The following is a 21,513-nucleotide window of genomic DNA, read 5'->3' on the forward strand; positions in this document are numbered from 1 at the left end:
ACTGCCTGGGTGTATCCCATTGTCAGGCCACACGACGACAAATAAACTTCTCGATTATCGATACACGAGGCGCGTAACATTCGATATCAATACGCGAATCGTGAAGTTTCGACAGCCTGCAATTTGAGGAGAGAGTTCGCGAGGTCCGGCGGGTTAGATATCAGTCTGTAATATCTATCGGGATGACGTTTCCGGTAGAACAAACGCGATCGGAGTAAGTCGGAGAACGCGCAGATAAATTTCATTCTCTCTCCTTCTCTTTTCAGTAGAAAATCGATGGCGCGAAAGCATCGGTGGCTGTTTGCGGTAAAAGATATTTTACGCCGTCATTCTGATTAATTTTTCTAATCAAGAGTGCTTTTCAAGAGTGCGTTTCTCCCTGGGAAATTCCGAGTTTCTCCACTTTGTTAGTCGAAGGTGTCGGATGGTCGTTAGTAATCATTGCTTCCTCCTCGTCGTTGTCGTCGTCGTCATAGCGATCGTTAAAGTTCTCAAGGCGCTCCTCGTTAGCTTTCCACGCGAATTCAGTCAGGTCTTCGTTTCCTCCGTTGTGCGAGACACTTCGCCCGCAGATCGTTGATTCGTGAAGCTGTGACAATCCCCGTGGGATAATCGACGAGGAAATTGAATCGCGAGTCGTTGTCGTATTGAGAAAAGAGAAGACCGTCGATCGCGGTCGAAGTTGAATCCGTTGTCCTCGAAGAACTTTCTCGATTGCACTCGATGTCTTTTCCACGGTTCGATAACAGCCGCAGAATCCGAACATCATTCTACACTTCCGTCTTCGGCTGTCTTCAGCTGTCTTCAGCTGTTTTCAGCTGTCGATTCGACGCCTCCCTATTTGATCTCTCGAACGTGATTTGGAACGAAAAAGTCGAATCCTCTGGTTACTACATCGTAAATGCACAGGATGTGCGGTTTGTTTCTATCTCTTTCGCGATCTCTGGTTGAGCTTCCATGCGGAAAAGCATTTTTCGTGACCGGTTTCCGCGTAAGCAGCGTCCGTTTACGATCGCAAGCTTCTCAAGGTGGATTACCAGGTTGTAACCTGCGTCCGTAAATTCTTCATACGTCGAACGTTGATCAGCATCGAGACTCGATATAAAATCCCAATGTCTGATTGTCAAAAATATTGCCGCGCTGAAAATATGTTACGTGCGCCGAATTGCTCATCGTTCTCATCGATCAGCTCACCCTAATGAAGAATAAACTTTTCAAGCGTCCATTCCCTTCTCCTCCTAAACTGTCCGCCTATCAAATTCTTTATTGACTAAGCTCGCTTTTGAATGATAATCTGCAATTAACAGCTCGTTGAAAAGACTGTCGATAGAGAGTGATATAAGATATAATTGATAGAATTTTATGCTTAAATAATTTATGGCTTTTAATAGGAAATGTCACATGTAATGATTGAGTATTAAGATTAATAATTGATAGAATTACCAAGACGACAAAAGAGTAACAGACGCGCATTCGCAGGAATGAAATTGTATCGCTCCATCGAGGAATCGTCTCTCCCTCGACGTGAATTTATATTCTCTGTCTAACATTGACCAATACGTTATTATTAAGTAGCACTTTTATTGGTCACATCGGCGCGACGACACTACATTTCGTCCTCTAATTGAATCATTTTTATCGACTCTCCAATGTATCCCCGAGCGATATTTCAGCATTTTCTGTCTCTTCTCAGACTCCCTTTCTTTCTCTCTTGTGATTTTTCGGGAGTTAAAACCGATCTTATCGATTTGCGATTTTTTTCTTTACATGTCTCATCGAATTTTTTTTTCTCTTTGAATATAAAGGACCGCCAATTTTATAAGATGCCAGGTTATCTCGCTATCTCGGACGGACGTTGTTGTCGGAGAGGCGGAGGAGAAATATTTTTCTGGAGATTTGTGGTGTGTGTGTCTTTCCTTATTTCGTGCCCCACACACGGGGCACGCCCTTTGCGAAATTCCGTTTGCGGCGGTGTGCGCATCCTCTCCAATGCGCGGCATTGTTTCAACGCGCGGCTCTCGTTTGAATCGGTATCGGAAGCATGTACGTGACATACCGCGCAAGGAGCTAACTGCAACCCCTTCTCCCTTCGTTATCAACATCGTCGCGTTGTGTGCATTTTCGATTGGAATAATGGATGCCAAACACATACGCGGAGATGTCATAATGACGTCAATATTTAGAAATGCGCGCTCTTCAGACGTAAGCAAATTTTTTATAGTTTTGCAGTTTTTATAATTTATGAGTTGCCATATATAAATGCGAAACATCATCGAATAAAACAGAGTTCTCCATGCGCGAAATTTATGACATACATTAAAGAAATATACGATATTGTATCTAAGATTGCGAGCTCAAACTTGTTACTCGATAATTGGATCATGACAATCTTTCATAAAGAGTTGTTCGAGATATCCGATTCTGTGATATCATTGACAAATCGTTAAATATCTCACAATCAGTCTTCTGGTTTCTTTAAGTATCAATTTCAAAGATATTTTTTCTGAAAATAAGCTGACGAGACTTTGCTGCAAAACGTGTCTTAAAACCAATTGATATTGAATTAGTCGATCGATTCCATGATAAATCAGCATCAATATAATTCATTTTGTTAACGTAATATAATAATATAAGTACGCGCGCTCTTGGAGCATGAAAGTTGTCAACACTTGAGTTATTTTTATTCATAGAAAATTGAATGCCCATGCGTTTTTAAGATGTTTTTTTGCATGTATAAGAAATAGATGCAGAAAGAAAGAGAGAATTCCAAGCAACGATGAAAAGTTACAAGTAAGAAGAAATTTTTCATGAATAAAGAAGAGAGAAAGAGAGATCTCTAAGGAGAAAGAAGAATCTTGAGCATTTTTTTGACAATAATGCTCTTGGGATAAATATTGAGTAGGGAATGTTTACAACATTTTCGCTCGCGTGGGTTTACAGATTGCACGATAGATTTGCTCCCAATGGCATTTGAAGCAAAAATAGCTTGAAAGATTAACTTTCGACTCGGCATTCATTCTTGCTGTATGCATGGGCGGAAAATCATATATTCTGTTTTATGGAATATAAAATAATGTAAATATTTGTGAAAAACATTATATAATAAAATAAAAAATAATATTTTAAAGATAGACGATTCTCGCGTAAAAATAACATCAAATTATTTATACTACGCGTAATGCATTTGATTGCATATTATTTTATTCATCTCTGTTTAATTGGGATACCAGATTGGAATTTAAGCAAGAAAAAACCCAAGTTTAATTATTCCCTTTAATATTTTAATCGCTAAACCTGCGACCTGACGGTCGAGAATCGTTTTATGGTAGAAGAATATGGTAGAAGTATGTATTAACTGCAAGAATTAATTCTTGTTACGTGCTTGTCGCAGTTGCATAAGAATACTCTGCGAAATAATTTGCAATTCCTTTTAGGATTATCTTTTTTTGAAACAGAGAATTTTTTTATTCTCTTTTATTATGGCGATGTCTACTTTCTGGGGTACTAGCCAGTCTCTTTCCTTTTCGAAGAGACGTTTTTCTCAAGTTGTTGATGTGCCTGAAACGAAAATATTTCAAATGACGACGAGTGATTCTCTACTTTACGCGTTGGCAATTATTTATCCTCTTTTTCATGATAGACGGAAACTTTGCCGAGTCTCTCTCTCTCTCTCTCTCTCTCTCTCTCTCTCTCTCTCGCGGTTACGCGGCGATTGCCTTCTCTTCAATCTCTTCGAGATTGACTTTTCTCTCGCGATACTTCGTTTCGATATCCTTACGGTAGGAAGGTAGGTAGGTAATGATAACAGCAATATCCTTACGTGCTATCAAGTGTGCGGGAGAAAATTAACCGACGATCCAATCTCTGAGTTTTTCTATCTCTACGCAACATCTGCTGCCGACATACGTTTATACATGGGGTGCGACAAAAAAAAATGGCGTGAACTGGAAAACAAGTCGAAGAGAATCTGCACTTGCTTATAAACGTAATATTATTTAAGTGCGTGCGATCAGTTTAATCGTAAAGTCCTATAATTTGTGACAAAATTCGGGATAAAATTCTCTATTTACAATTTCATTGTGTAATAGTAAAATAGTAAAAGAAATAAAATAGAAATGTAAAAAACATATCAGAGAGAATGAATACATAGGATTTTATACTATAATAAAGTAATAAATAAAATTCTATCTCGAGTCTTAATGTGAATTTATAGATGGTCTAAATCGAGCTTAGGATATAAATTTAGTGCGCGTCGCATTCGCTATTAGTCCGAGTCTTTCGATTAAGTTTTTTCCATTTCGTTCGATTCCATCACATTTACGGAGGCTCGTTGCAGTAACGTCGCACAGTAATACATTTAATAATCTAGATAAAAGCGCTTCCTCGTCGTACTGAAAATCGATCGGAACGCGCGAGCTGCGAGCTGCAACGTCCGTGTTATTTCTATCTTCGCAACGAACCGCCGATACCTACGTTCCACTGATTCCCTTTCTCTGTCTTTGCCTGTCTTCTCCGTGCCGTGATGTATTGTCGAAGTCTCGGATCCTCGCGACGTTCATGATAACGTACACATTATCATTTATCAGGGGACCGTCGCTTCGCGATCGAGTGCAATGCACCATCGACGTTCTCCCCAGACGAAATTTCACTTTAGAAATGTCAATGGTATGGAGTGTCTGTTGCGGAATGCGTCGTCGCACAAGCACGACGTTTTGTGCATTACCCTCCCGGTATCGCCGAAAATTAATTCCTGCGAATAAATCCGTCCGCGCGACGGATTCGTGGTTATTGGCGATTGCCACCGGCAACAACGAACAACTCTCCCATCTGTGTTTTTTATCCTCGACATAAAAAGCGAATTTCGGGATTTATGAGCGCTGAGCACCTTCCAATATTGTACGTCGTCTTCTGTCGGCGACACCGGGCAATCGAAATTTTTATCTCATCATCAATTTTTATCGAGATTCCAAAAAAAAATGTCTAGATCTTCGAGAAGTACACACGGTTTTTCTCAAATAACTTTTAAAATATCTATGTACGATGTTTCGTGGAAAAAATCCTTGCATTCAGAATCGTTCTACGCTTAACTCTGCGGATGCTGTTCTTGAACAGCTTTTCTTCTGAAATACATAAAATGAGGAGCTCTTGCAATATTGAAAAGAGCAATATTCAAACTAGTGGTTTCCGCCGTTAATTTATCCTTTCGGACTTTGCTTACGTGGTTTCTTAAAGCAATCATTCGGTTGGCTGAATGGGACGCAAACTTAGTATAATTGGCTTTGAGAAACCGAGTTCTTTGGTTCGAAAAGTGATTGAATTTTCAATCGAGATTACGATAATTTAAGTGACTGTGCTAGAAATGTTACGATTGCATTTCGCACTTTCCGGTAGAAACTTCAAAGTTTTCGCGATTTATTGCACCAGTCATCGATCACCTTGAATAAGTTCTTTCTCCCTTTAATAACCCCCCCGAAGGAATTATCTTTTATTCCAAGACTGATTAAAGAATCGTAATCTAGTTGGATTAAAAAGAAAACAAAAGACTGATTTACGGATTTACAGTAACGGTAAAAAAAAAGAACGGTGAATTATGTATTCCGTGTAGAGAGTATAATCTCAAATGTTGTTCTCATTCAAGAGGAGTTGCTTTGGAAAATGAACCCGACATTTTCAAGCTGGCGGATTCAATTGCGCTTGTTCTGATACTCCTGCAAAAAAAAGTGCCCCGTTTTATTCGCTCGCTTTGTACGCGCTCATATTTCTTTTATCGTTCGTTGCAATTTTTGACGGGTATGATTGTAACGGATTGTAATATGTGTTCTACCTCGTGAAAAACGATCCTATTAAATATTCTTCAGCTCGATACGACGCTAATAATGAATGCGATGGTGGATTTAGAAAACAGGAGAATCGTCCACTTTTTTTTTCAACTTTTACATTTTTTACATATATGCGTGAGAAAAATATCTGGTCTGACAGGATATCTCAATCGAGAACCGCGAATAAAATGTTGAAATTTATTGAACAATGTAATTGGATCTTGACGGCTATGAAGTTTCGTCTCGTCTAATCGCGAGACGCTAGAGCGAGTGTTTATCTTCGTTTTTGTTAGCCAACTTTCGACGTCAGATTGATCGTCGTTGTTAGTCTGAGACTCGGCTATTCCATTTCGTCGTGAAACCTTTGTTCTTAAGGCAACCACGTTATACCTTCAACGCACGCTGCGAACTCGTCTGGATAAACAGGAGGAAATGTGTTTTCCCTGGACCGGACATCGATCTAAGTGGAGTTTCAGCACGAAAAGCATTCACACGCTAAAAGCGAGAGCGCTCTCAAGCGAAGGGAAAAGATAGTGTTTGATGGGAAAAGGCAGATATAACCATGGAAGTCAAGAGTCACGCTATCGGGATTATTAATTGTTTGATGTGTCTATAAGTATCACGACGATGACTCGTACTTAGGAGAAATTATTAATATTGATCCCTTTAGAATAATATCCCTTTACGTATCTCGTACAATAACCAGGCAAATCCTGAATGTTATATTGTTCTAAAATATGCAATCGCTTTTAAGATTATATTAATCTAAAAGAAAAAAAATAGGAAAAGTACATAAAAGTCGACACAGGTCTTTTAAATGTATTTCTATTTCTTAATAGAAAGAATTGATATATAAAGTTTACTTAGTAAATAGTTTATTTATCACAAAACTCATACTTTTTATATATTCATTTATATGTTAAATTATTATATGTTAATTCTAAAATTCTTAAGCTATGATTTTTTTAGCGAATTACATAGTGATAAAATAAGGGTTGTCTTTTTGTGTTGATATTATTTTACATATTTAAAAATTTCTAAAATATTTTATTTTTGTTTTTCTCTTTTTTCATTGTATTTATAAGCTATGATTTTTAGTGGATGTCAGTTTTGAGGGCAAATTATTGAGATTTCAATTATTATTAACATAATTAAAAAAAAGTTTGAACCAATATTATCACATAAATTTTTATTCGAAATTTTTAGCTCATGCGCGGCTCGAATCTAAAAACGAAAAACTGCTTTTATTACTCTTTCTCCCCTTACTTACCGGTCGATAGATATCGCCATCAGAGTGAAGACGCTGGCGCAGATCGTGAGAACTGCAATGAACTGGCAGATTTTGCAGTAGAGCGTGCCGAACGGCCAATGGCTGTTCAGCATATATGTATAGTTGAAAGTGACGTTCAAAGTGGACACCATCGCATCAGCGATGCTGAGATTTACTAGGAAATAGTTGGTGACGGTGCGCATTCGTCTATGCGCCAGCACGATCCATATCACTATCAGATTGCCGCCAGTTGCCACTGCGATCATGCCGGCGAACAGGAGCGTCCAGATCATCTGCCGCCACCACGGCAGCACAAATTGATTACGCGGCTCCAGATCCGTGTAGTTGGTGCCGTTGTGATAGTAGGTGTCATTGTCATACCACAGTATCGTCGTCGTTGTCGTCGTCGTCGTCACGTTCCAAGGGTGTGACGTGGCATTGTATGTCAAGTACTCGTCCGCGAGGCTCTGCATCGCGACGGAATCGCGAGAGAGTCTCTCTCTCTATCTTTTCGTTTCTCACTTATGCAAAACAAAATTTTCCTCTTCACTCTTCTTCGCTCTCCTACTACAATTCACCTGTCGCCTTTATTCATCTTTTTCTTCGTAATGTCGCTGAGTGCAATTTCTCCTTATTTCTCTCTTCAACTTGAATTTTCCACCAGAATCTTTATCTCTTTCCCTCTTCGAAGGTTTGCGTTATGCCGCTCTTCCTCCCTTCTCGAGACGTGTTGACTTTTCGGTGACTGGTAACCTCCGACATCAGTAGCGTTGTAAGTAAAGAGACTCAGGTATACTCAGGTCGATCAAATCTATTTGTTCGTTCCTTTCCAGAATTGAGTAGATACTGCCGAGATGTTCGAACGGTCTTAAAATTTCGTTCACGGGCCTCGATTTAAAGGGTGAAGACTCGCCTTGAATAGAAAAAACTCGGGGAGAGGATGGGGAGCACTATCGTCTTTCGGGGTGAATAACTCGGACATTCTTGGCGACCGCGCGCATACCAACTCTCGGCCGATCAACTCGGGCGAACTTTCACGTCGATGTAACGCCAAAAGATTTGCATCGCATCTATTCTGACATAGTACCGCTATATATAATCCAGGCAACGTACGAATTCTTCCGTCGCCACAGAGGAGAGTTTCCGTAGTTTTCGCGGTCGAAGAATCGAGGAACACATTAATCGATCAGCGCGTCTACGCGTCTCGCGGCAGAGATATTTCTCTTCTCTTCCGGTGTCCTCCTCTCGTCCTTTTATTCAAGGTCGATCTTGCGCGAAGGCGCGCGATCAAGGCTGCCGGAAATACGAGCTTTTAATTTCTTGTCGATTTTTCCGTCCGGCCGACGATCTTAATTGGAAATCGCGCTCGGCGAGGGAAGATTGATTCGATTGAAGAGAGACGAGCACGCGGCCGCTTCGATCACGGAAATCATTAATTCGAAGCCATTTTCCCATTTATCGACGTCGTCGTTTAATATTCGCGTTCTCGTGCGACGGGCCATCTCGTTGAAGTTCCGCGTTCGCGATACGGTATAAGGACGTCGATAATATTACCGCGATATATATTAACCGTTGCCTTTGTTAGAGACTGCACGATAAGCGGGACAATTCCGGACAATTGCGGATTCGACGTTTGATCTCACTTCCACTCGCGTTTCATGCACAATGGTCGCTCTCCGCAGAATCCAATTGTATCTCGAATCTTCGTTGGATGAAACTCCATTGTCCTCTTCTTCTGTTGCCGTCGAAGAATAATAAATGCGCTTTTTTTGCCAATATCTGTCGCAACTCGTCCTTTGTAAGAGTAATCGTCGATTTTACATGAGCTCGTTGTTCTTCTCTCTATAATTATAGGAGACAAGATCCGGATATCGTCGTTAATTATTACGCTAATCTTTCAGGAAAGTTCAATGATTCTCCGGGAGGGTTTATGGTAGAGTTTCGCGTTTAATCTTATAGCGCGCCGTCGCTTCGATCGTCGTTCGATCTCCTTTTAACGATTACTAAAGCGGTCGTTGATGTTTCGTCGTGAAATTCGCTCGTCGTTTTACGACGGGATGGTTTTTTGCATGTCAATTCCTCGCCGAGGACGATGAATATTTCTTCTGGAATTCGAGAGCACGTATACTCGTCGGCGATGTATGTATGTCCCATGCGTTTTATCTCGAAAAGAGAAGTTTCGCCCTCGATCTGTCATACGATGCTGCTGTGCACCTAATAAAATCGTGATTTTGCGATGATTCTCATCAAACTTTCATTCCGCCTCGCTCGATTATAACTCTTTTTTTCCCCTCGATATCGTATCGCGCGCATATTAATTGAGCCGAATCAAGTATTCCCATTACGTTTCACGTTAATGGAAAAAAATTACGCTTTAAATTCCAGCCTCTTTCTCGCGAATTTGCGGCCGACTACGCGAAAGCGAGAGAACAACCCAGATCGTTCACACATTGCTCTAATAAAATCTTCTCACGTTCGATCGAAGTCCGTGTATTATTGTGAATCTCTCTTTGCGAATCACTCCTCCGGTAACACCCTCAATTAGATGACAACCGGAACTAAATCTTCGTTTAATAAACGTTTTCTCTCTCTCTCGGTGCTCGCGACACTCAACTCAGATCCGCCCTTCGGCGCTGCATTACGTCGGTTGCCATTCTCGTCGTCTGTGACACGCTTGGAATTTTAAAATACGATGGTCTCGCACATTCTTCTTCACTACGACGACGGAACTGTCGCTCGTAATCCTCCGTTCGACGTTATTAGAATGAGCGGGAATCTCACCTCGCGTATTTCGCGCGAACGCTTCCGGGTATCTCCTTAATTTTCAATTGACTTGAGGATTTTTTTTTTGTAGCGCGCTGCGTTTATCGCGGGCAAAGTGGAAATTGTTCGTTCATGGCCGAGAGCGTTTTAACGAGGTAAGATAAAGGAGAGAGAGAGAGAGAGAAGACGTGATGATTCGCGGTGTCGCGTTCTCAGGAAGTTCTCGAAGATTCGCGTCCGGAAGAAAGTTCATCCGATTCGCTACGCGATCGATGCGAAAGTTCCTCGAGAACAATGCGCGAAACCCAATCCCGGGATGTATAATTTGAAACTCGAAGGGAGGTCCAAGTTTTTGAGGACATTCGACGAAGAGCTTCTGCGCGTTGTCGAAAACGAGGAGAACGATGAGTCTCTTCTCCTTTGTCCGCTGAGACTAACGTCGCGAAAAATGCCTCTCATAGGCCGAGCATTCTCCGAGGAAAGAGAATTTGCTCCATTACTGCCTACTTCAAGCACGTCGGAGGACTCTCGTCGAGGAATTGCCTTGTTCTTTTTCGTCTCACCGGGATTCCGCATTCGTTATCCTTAATGGCGTGTCCTTATGTTCGCGAATTCCTCCAGCGGGCCGCTGCGCGATCATTGCGGTTCCATCCACGCCACCATCTGAAAAATATATTACGACACCAGGTTACTTCTCAAGTTCGAATAAAATGCGGACGGAATCGCGCGATTTTTTTTTTCTTTCTTTCGATTCTCGCACCCGGCGATACGTGATTGATAAATAATCGAATAATAATAAGAACGAAATCCGTGAAATTTCATTTTGATTTCAATTAAACTTTATTATGTCTTGTTTGTGAGCCGATTGCAAAAAGGATGAAGCTATGGATGGGGAAGAACGCGATCGTAGAAAGATGCGAAAAAAAGAGGGCGAATGTGTTGATTATGAGCCGTTGAATTTCTCGAAGGAATTCAATTATAAAACTAGGGAGACCCTGCATGCTATACGATCGTCTCGATTAAGACGCTCGTAGATTATAAAATACGGCGAGAGCGTCTCATGAACCTTATATGTACCTTCGACTAATCATTCTGTGAGATTAATGCTTCCGCCTCTGCCCCTCCCATTTCTTCTGCTAATCATTAAGTTGACGTTTTACTGACACTCTATCTAAATGTAATCATCGACGGACTATTATTTTGTCGAATAATTCAGGTAAAATAATACTTGTTCCAACATACTTATAACAACCATTTCTGCCATATTCCGTTTTAATAACATTGTTTTACCTTTGCGCGTATATATATCAGGGATAGTGTCCCTTTTATTTTCTTTTATGTCTACAGTGAGATATCGTTTGCTTAATTGTGCCGCAGGTGTATTTATTCCATTATTCACGTTATCTAAGCTCTTTGTATACTGTAATGTAGGATATATTACCGACAAAAAAGATAATTCAACAATTTCGTTTCTTTTTCGTAAAATAATATGAATATTAATATAATATGTATTGGGAAAGAATATTCTTTCTCAAATATATACGCGATATGATTCTTGAGTTATATTCTTTTCATTTTCTGAATCATCGAAATCGATGATGCATAAATATCATGAAAAATAAACGAGAGACACGAAATTAGAATCGAGATTGTTTTCTTTACTGCACGATATTCTTCAGAATGGTCGCAAACAAATGCTTATTCATATTGTTTGCTCATGTGCTTTCTGCATTTCATTGAAATTTGAAGCGTTCTTGAAAAACTAAATTTATTTAAAATTTATTTAAAATGTATTAATGTAACGTTATTATAACGTTTTATATTATTATAAAACGGCTAACATGTGATGAAAACTTAAATTAAAAAGAAATAAATAAATAATTAATTAAAAATATTAAGGTTTCCAAATTGTTACGAAAATTTAGTGTTATGTGCCAAAAATAGAAATTATTATTCCATTCCTTAAGATATCTTGAGATAAGAAAAAGATGTTTAATAACAGTAAAAAATTGTTAAAGATAGAAATAATTTTATGCAAGAATATACGTGTGTTAAATAATTTTATTCTGAATTTATTAAAAAAGAACATATTTAATTAAGAAAAAAATATATATATTATATTTTTTTAAATTATTTTTTCTATTTTCCATTTCGTTTTAAGTTATCATTTTGTTACACTATCTTTTATAACCATATAACTCTATATTTGTAGCATAAAAAAACTAAAGTAAACTGCATTTTCAATTTTCAATTCGCACACATTTACTGTGTTAATTTTTATTAAGTACATTCGATTAAATAAATTCTCTTTGTTTTGACAAATACAAAATAAAATTCTTTAATAAATATTTTTGCGCGAAACGTACATGATATAAACACACAATATTTAGCGTAAAAACGGACATGAATTTTGAAGAATGCATTTAAAAGTATACGAATATTTTAGACAAAACAAAGTCTTTGGATTTTGACTATTTAAAATTATTTTTCCTCTATCCTAAGAGATCTTAAAGAGTATCATATAAATTCCCATTTTTTGGTACAAAATATAACACTATCAATCACCAAAGCCGAATAGTATATTGATAATTCGTTGATAATATTTTACGCATTATGAATTATGACATATACATATGTATATATGCGAAATATTAAATTATATAAGAATTTAAAACTATAGATTAATTCAACAATTGATTAACAATTATTAAACAACTGATGTGTATCACGGCTTATTCTTATTTTAATTATTCAATCCTACGATTGAATTGTTTTACCGTGCATTCTAAATCTGAATTATATTTAGCAAAAATATAAATAATTGGATGAAATACATTTGTGATTCTAAATATTCGTAAAGATCGCGACGAAACGATAACTTATAATTTGGAAATTTTTGTCACTTCGAACTCTTACTTCATTAAATATATAAATTATATGAAATATGCTTCGTAGATCTATCGTCGCAATATATGTATGTATGTAGTTACATATTCTTTATAAAAGTGAATTATTCATTAATTATATTATTATAGCAAAGTATAGTTTTCCGACATTGATCGTGATCGAGTTTAGAAAAAGAATTTAACGGAGCACTATTTTCGCATTACTTTTCTGTTCGAGTGTCGTCGCGCGAATGACAACAAAGCCGAAGCACGTAAACAATAGCGCGTTAGACACCAAGGCCGAATACCGAATATGTTATTGATAATTCATTGCCGAAATTCTTTACGCACTATGACACGTTGGTAGGATATGCGTAGTCTGCTACATTTCACAGTCCGTTCGTCATTCGTACAATGAAATTCGAGCGAAAAGATAACGACATAATCGCGCTCTATATTATCATATTATCATAGGTAATGTCATGAGAAATGTGAGAGCATTCTATATAATTATTATAATTAACAATTATCAGACCGCGCGATTAATTATTAAAAAAAATGCTTATATAATTTAATATTCCGCGTATATATACATATGTAATATAATGTAAAATTTATTTCGGCAATACTTAGAGATATATATTTTATTCGATTCTATATTATTTAATTTTTCGACGATTTAAATTATATATTAATATAATTCGATATAAAATATAATATACATATTATATGAAACATATTAACATATTTACAAGTATTTTTAAGTATAGAGAGTAATTATTTATTAAATTATACACACACAACAACACATATACATAATATACACATATACACATATACAAAGAGATTAAATAAGTTTCTGCCTATTTAATATCAATTTTTATTTCAAGAACATTCTTAATTTTAATGAAATCTTTCTGTATAATACTTCCTTGAATATAACAACGTGACCTCGTTTTCCACGTATATGTCGTTAACATATGCAGCAAAAACGATTAAGGTAATCTCGAGGAAAAATCGTGTGTAATATTTGATATGAGAAAGTATTGATAATCAACTTTGTAAACAGTTCTGTTATCGTAATTGTGGCACATAATCGCGAGATTAGCAAGGAAATTACAGCGAGACCTTTTTTTTTTGTTTATACACCCGTGTGTTTGAATAATGTAGTTGTACTACATCGAGCAAACTGTAACTGACACCGTATAGTGCCGTTGATTATTATTTTAGGTCACTGCAACACGTAGTAGAATTAAAGTTTACGCGGCCTGCCTAGCGAATACAGACAACGAATTAAGTGAAGCAACGTTGCACCAAAGATATTCATGAGATGATTTACAAAGATTACATTTTTTGTGCATTACGCAGCTTTACTTGATTTGTACCATTAATTTTTCCACAATATACATACATACATATACGATATATATATATATATATAAAATTTGTTTATATATATATAAACGCGCGTTTCTAAAAAAATTATTTACACTGTCTTTCTTTAAATTTCACAATTGTGTATCTTGATGCTTCACATATTTGGGCAATCTATGGTATTAATCGGGATTTATTGTCGACGTGCCAAACGTCTGCTGTCGCTTTGTTTGCGTAGTACACACATTCAATAACGCGAATAATTCCCCGGAAAGTTCTTAAACTATGCGTGCGCACACAACGGTCATACCGCGCTATGTGTACCGCGCGAGTATCTTCCAATTGTGTACATGAGCTGTTTTGCGGTGAGGGATGAATAGCGGAGCGAAATGGAGCAATTAACGCTCGAATATTGTTCCTGAATCTGAAAATAGCTAACGATCGATATAACGGCGGAGAGAGGCGAAGAGAGAAAGAGAGAACGCGTTCGGCTCACGAAGGGCGTCGTGACGTTTGTGGTATTCGTGACGATATATGTAATTTACGTTTCCGTAACACACATTACTAGCCGCAAGGAGAATCCTATCTCTCTCGCTCCTTCTCTTCTTGGCTTTAGGCGCTTGTGAACTATTAGCCGGGATTAAAATAGGTTTGTGTCGTGGACCGTAAAATTACACAGTTTCCCTAATTTATTGGACTATATGTGTGCGAAAATGCAGCTAACAGAAGATTATCTTCATTTATGAGGTAGGATTGAACGCAGTATTGCGTGTTCTAAAAGAGATTGCTTTTAATTAGTCCGATCTCTTTTTAGAATGCATAGTTACGCAGCTTAAATTAATGCATTTTTATTAGCGGACTTCGAGTTTCCGCGCGTTAAAAATTCAGAGCGCTAAATTGATCACTCGAATGAATGATCGGAAGTTATCCCGTGCTAGTTTCGCGTTTCCTTTTGAGTAGCGTCGCAGTTTCCCATCTCTTATTGTTGATAAAAAATTCATGCATCGAATATTATTGGAGATGGCACATTTTTAAACGTAGATATATGTCCCGACATATGTAGATTTAGTAAAAGTACTTTGCTGGGTTATAGTAAAAAAAAAAATAAAATAAAATAAAATAAAATAAAATTTACATATTAGCGAGAGACACGCGAAAAAATATCAGTGTGAAAATTGAACGGCAATGACTATCGTTAAGGTTTCTCCGCTGGTACTAACTATAAGAGAGGACCAATAGAACGCAGATCGGAATTGCCGTCCTCTCGATGCGGTGCACGCCGGTCTCGCCGGTGAAGTATGCAAATTGCGAATTATTCTGGACCGCACACACACACACAACTATAGGTACCGTTCTTCAGAGTTTCTTTCGCTCTTCTTGAACTCGAGAAGGAACCAATATTCCGACTGCAATCGGACGAATAAGCGTATTCCGCCATTCGCGTGGAATCGATTGTTCGCTGGAGATACGATCGTGGATTTAGATTCTCCCCTGGGAAGAGGGGGGGGACCCTTATTCTGATCGTAATTTTTATCAGGCCCTCGCCGGGAGTTACGTTGTTACATATATGGCTTTTATCACAAACGTACTGTTTTAAGATTTCCCCACGATTTTAAGTCACCCCTTGAAACTTCGCGGAAATGATGCGGACGAGAATAAAATGAAGGGTAGAATAAGAACAGATATTGTGTGTGTGTGTGTGTGTGTGTGTGTGTGTGTGTGTATGTGTGAGAATCAATATATTCCGCAAGGAAAATTCAAGTTTCTATGCTAGATTCTGGATTCTTATGCTCGCACTCTTTTTTTATTTCACGGTAAATCGCATAAAATCCGCACAAAAAGTCAAATGTAATCCGATTAAATGAAATAAATAATATTTTAAGAATAATATTTCCTCTTTCTAAGTAATCTTCCGGCCTCTGTAAGTACGTGGCTCGTGAAGATATCAGAAACCTTTATATGTAGAAAAAACATCATAAGCTTCGAGGGTGACCGAAAATAATCATCCTAAGATAAATCTTAGTTAACTTCAAGGGCCGAGCTTATTTCTCATTCCGGTTTCTTCGTCGCTTCTTCATCTTCTCGTGACTTTGACATATTTTCATTATTTCTGGGCATCCGACGAAGCAAAAATTTATTCGGTACTTTACGCAAGTTATTGTCGTAAACATTGCTGAGTCACAATTATGCTATTAATCCTTTTGTAAGGCGACCCAAGCTGCGAACTGTTGCGTATACGCAACATCAACAAGCTTTTACTAAATTTCCAACAAAATAACATTGCAATTTTCTTCATTTCTCTATCTTGCTCTGAAGAGAAGAGAATAGCGGATGCTGCGCATGTATATAATCTGATATTTATGATCTGATTTATCTCACAATCTTGTACATGCTGGCTGGCTCGCAAAAATGCATAAGATCTAATGAATATTGCTCGTTATAGTTTGCTCGTTATAGCTTGCGAGCCGCAGGCTTAATAATCTGCCTCGTAGTAGCGAGTAAAGGGCTCCGCCAAATAAGAGCACCTGCCTCGGATCATCCATATCGCCATTACCTAATTATTATAAGTGGGAAAAAAGTGCTTTTTCCAGAACAGAGAGATAGAGAGGGAATAATAATATAATCATAATGCAAAGTATATACATATATGCATATATTTTGTATTATAATTATATTATTATTTTCTCTCTATCTCTCTATTCTAGAAAATATATATATATATTTTCCGTGACATGCAAAATTCTTATTAATATCTACAACTACGTTAATTCATGATTTATAAATTTAGACAGAATACGTCTCTCGGTAGTTGAACTAACTAAAATGGATTGGCGTTCGCTTTACTCCGACAGACGGAAACCGCGAACGGAGCGATGCAACGAAATCGTATTCTCTCGCCTCTCTTATGTAGGCGGCGGCGGAACAAAGTCAAGCCCTCGAAAATGCAGTAACTTTCCTCCAAACGGCTATGGAGCACGTGAAATATACGGCTATTCTTGCAACGACAACAGCACTCGGTACCGAGGTTATCGAGAAGTCAGCGGACCGTTTGTTAAACTTTACCAACGCGCGCGGCAGCGGTACATTTACTTCGTCCTTCGCCTTTTTTTTCTCCTTACCGTTTACGCCAACTTGACGTTGCATTCAGTTTGCCATCCGCCTCGTTGCGTCCCGAGCATTCATTCGCACTTACAAGATAAGAACAACAAATTCGTTAAATTACAAATTATGCTGTTTCTCTTATCCTTTATTTAAGACTCTGAGATTGTTCTTCTCTGTGCATGATGGAATAAAATTATAGTTTACGGTGAAATTATTTTTTGCAGTTTTTCTTGTAATGGCTTCGATATTGCGTATATATAAATATTATATTATCGAATGAGAAATTTTATATCGTATTAGCAATTTATATTCCAATGATTATGATTTATGTCGAAAAAGGAGAAATTTTCTTACTCTTTTATCTTGATTCTGCGAAAACATGAAGAAATGCGCAATATTCGTGGAACACAAAAGACATGGTTCATGATTTTTGTAATCTTCCAAGATAAGAGAAGGCAATTCTGTAAAGCTCAGCGAGAGCATTCTGTTTGACGCGATTCTCTCGGGCATCTCGGATTACAAAGACGTGTGTTATAACAAAACGAGCATTGTACTCAGGACAGGTATACGAATTAACAATGGGTGCTACTTTGCTTGATGGAAAGACTCGTCGTCCATCCGTTTATCCGGATACTGTCTATAAAATCCAACTTTGTCCAACATGTCTTTCTCGATCCCTTGAAAACGAGACTAATAGCTCGAAGAAAATGCTCTCAGGTATCTCAGAAACTCTTTTTGAGAGAAATCTTATCTCGGACGCGCGTTTGATATGAATACGATGACGTCTCGCGAGCACTTCGAACTATCGGAGCCGCAAGCAGCCGATCGATATGTCGCCGCTCGAAACCGCGACAAGTTACCTAGGCACTTGCCAAACTCACCCCTCCGTCCGTTCGCATTCTTCGCCGTGGAATTGAAATTCTCGGTGTGTCCTCAGAACGCGCGGTCAAGCGTCGAACACTCCGGAAATGCAGAAAAGTATTTAAAGATCCATTATATATGAGCAGCGTTTCGCTTTTATCTTTGAGAATAACGGGTCGTCGTTAAAGAAGAGAGAAACGCGCGTATAAAAAAAGAAATATATCCTGTATATATCATTATGTCACAATGTAGGTTTATTCACGCGGCCGGACTTGAAACTTAGCATTACTTACCGAGAGAAAGGCTCGAAAGCACGCAAAGTAAGAATTGTTGCGCGAAACGAGAATAAGAACGTGCCTTCTTACAATGCCCTACATGCTTAATAGAGAAGAAAAAACGTACACTACGAAAGCAAAAACGAAGAAGAAAGCGAAAAGAAGAGACGGAGTAGAAAAAGGGCAATGGATCGTAAATCTCCCGACTAATCTCAAAGAATCAGTTAGGTACATTCCGCGAGATATGAATCGAGATGGCAAAAAATTCAGAGTCAAAGTCTGATATATTGTTTGTTTTCTTTTTCCCGATTATTCAACGGCCTTCTTCTTTCCTGTATTCGATCATCAATTCAAGAATCTGACGTCGTAACAAACGGCATTCTTCGCGGTTCGCTCTCTAATATACACAATCGAAAGATAGCGCGGCGCGTCACTATACATTATACACAAAATAGACTTATGTATATATGCACGGTCTGACGAATTATAACTATTGTCCTACAATTCGAATTTGCAGTAAGCACCGTTTTCGTTTAGCACTTTATTCCCGTCCGCTTGTTACGTCAATTTTGCTTTCGACCGCACACGCTGCCTTCTCCGTCACCTTTTCTTAGAGGACTGGTAACAATCATCCGAGATGAAAATAGTATAATGGCGAATATACTATATATATACCATTACTGAAACTTTACTGACTTTTCTGCTTTATGGCTCGCGCGCGCGGTTTCTTCTCTGTTGGGTGGAAAGATATTCTCAAATCATGTTATTACAAAGACGCGTAAAGCTCCTTAAATCTTAACGAAATAAACACAATAAACGTTTGAATTGAAAGTCAGTTCTCTTTTCAAAATTCATTATCGTCTCATGCTATCATCTTCATATCTTTATTTTTACATATTTAGTAGGATTTGTCAGCATAATAGTGTATCCTTTAAATCCCTTAAATCATGTGACAGTCGCTGACATTATTCGGGAAAATAAAAAAAGTTATAAATTATGAGCAGCTTATTATGAGCGTTTTGAAAGATATTGTTTGCAGAAAAAAATTATTTTATATAACTACAAAATTTTATATTGTATATTAAAATGAAGTGAATTAATAACAGAATCTCTTCGTTATATTAAAAATTATTTAAAAAATTCTGTTTTCCACAGAATTAAACAACACGTACGCGGCGTTTATCACAGTAAACTGCGAATAATTTTTTGCAAAAATATTTCAAATTCTTTTTTTACGGATACCTCATTTTTTCGAGAATTAACCGTTAAATTACTTTTATTCATGATGGTAAAATTCTTGTATTTTTGAGACGTAACGATTTCAATAGAGATTGCATTCAGACTCTATTTCAGTGAGATGATTACGCGCGGTGGTGTGAAAACGTGTAATTTAGTGATTTAACATATAAATTGGAATTAGCGCAAGCACAGGAATCGACGCATTGATATCTCTACCAGATGCCAGATGAGATTGACCGATTGACAATCGGTCTCTCTATATTGATCGAATAATTTAATGTAAGCTGCTTCATAAAATATGAATCTGCATGATTCTGCAATATTCAATCGCGGTACGTTTAAAATAGACCATTTATTTGAGAAATATATTTTGAAGAATTTCTTGAAGCGAAATTAGGTTGCTGCAATGCTGGCGACACTTTCGGAGACAGCGTTTGCTGACTTAATACCGACAGCATTACGTCGAGAGAAATTTTAAGCGACTCGCTCGTGAAAGTTAATATTTTATAGCGCTCTCGTACAAACATCTGACGCAGAATTCAAGAAGCTGAGAAAAATTTTATTACTGGCTGAGAATGTTAGTAAGGGGGCGAGAAAATTCGAGAAATAATGTGCTCGCTTTAAAAAAAAAGTTAGAGGGAAAAGTTATCATAAGATCGATTTGATTTTTAAATTCTAATCTCTAGGCGCTTAGATTATTTGTCGAAGAAACTTACATAAAAGAGTAATTTTCGAACTATAAAAATAACTATCGATTTTTGTACTTCTGATGATCTAAATTATCAAAGCTCAAGAAGAGATATTCATATTAGATTGATTTGACAAAATGTAGCACATTTAAATGCTGAAAAATAGGCGTATATCTGTTTTCGTGCTTTTCCTTTCACATACTTTTTTCGAAGTTTTTCGTTTCCTTGATACGATTCTTATAGTGTACTCTTACAGTGTGATTCTTATACGTTATACTTTCCCGACACGGGAAACACACAGATGTCCGGTCGCGTTGTATATCCACACACGTATGTTAATGCGAAACAGGAGATGTTCAACGGGATGCGGCATGCTCTTAATACGATTAGCCCCGCGGTAATGGAGTACGCGAGAGCCGCCAGGTTGTTGGCGAAGTGGCGCCTGATCACGTTATCAAGACACTGTCAATACTTCCCGAACCAGTCGAAGTGTCGCGAAAGCCGCTGTGTCGCAAAGAGAAGACGTTTCTCTGGCATATCGCATCAGGAATATACGTAAGCTATTACAGCATGAACGTGTGCAATATATAATATCCCGTATTGGGATAATATATTCAAAAATTCGTCGTTAGAATCCGGCAATACAATCGATGATAATTCCATTAATTTGGCATCCCTGTTGCGAGAAATCGAATCCATATGCATGGCATAATTAAATGCTAATTCGTTGCTAATTTGTGACTCTAAGCCTGAATTTGTTGCTCCTATCGATTAATAGGAAATTGATGTTAAGAGAAAATTGATATTAATAACGCTGAACTTGATATTATACGCTAGGACTTTTATTTTGAAAAACACTTATAGCGAATAATAAACAAAAAATTGGTTATCAAATATAATTGCTACTTAATTGCTTAAAGATACTAGAAATAGATTTTAAAGATATTACGTTTTTATAAATATAATACGGCATATTTTTTTTATAACAGTTTAATTGCTAAGTAAGCAAGAAGTTTAATATCTAGAAGGTAAGAAGTTCAATATTAGATAAGAGTGAGAAGAACAATATCAGCTTCGTGAAATTATTTTTCGAATTAATTGCTATCGAAATATCCTGGTTTCATATTTATTACTCGCGAAATAAATTTAAAAATTAATTGAAAAAATCTAAAAGTAAATTATATCAATTATTTTAGTAAAATATTTTCCGAATTATCTCTCGAGATATATTAATAT

At 37.5% G+C, this 21,513-nt stretch overlaps 2 protein-coding genes across 3 annotated transcripts in view; one reads left to right on the forward strand and one right to left on the reverse strand.

Moving 5' to 3' along the window:
- LOC145944101 (uncharacterized) overlaps nt 1-21,513 on the forward strand; it is a 327,150-nt gene that overhangs the window by 28,177 nt on the left and 277,460 nt on the right. The gene's annotated exons all lie outside the window — the stretch shown is intronic.
- The window catches only part of LOC145944068 (tachykinin-like peptides receptor 99D), an 88,740-nt gene that overhangs the window by 28,080 nt on the left and 39,147 nt on the right, over nt 1-21,513 (reverse strand). For both annotated transcript variants that reach the window (XM_083052092.1, XM_083052086.1), the window contains exon 2: nt 7,090-10,515. In XM_083052092.1, the coding sequence (XP_082908218.1) occupies nt 7,090-7,562 (473 nt within the window). In that variant the 5' untranslated portion in view covers nt 7,563-10,515. The remainder of the gene's footprint in view (nt 1-7,089; nt 10,516-21,513) is intronic.

This window comes from Prenolepis imparis, unplaced genomic scaffold (genome assembly GCF_030444845.1).
Source record: "Prenolepis imparis isolate NDT839.2.m4 unplaced genomic scaffold, iyPreImpa1.0 SCAF_1, whole genome shotgun sequence".
NCBI classification, from domain to species: Eukaryota; Metazoa; Arthropoda; class Insecta; order Hymenoptera; family Formicidae; genus Prenolepis; species Prenolepis imparis.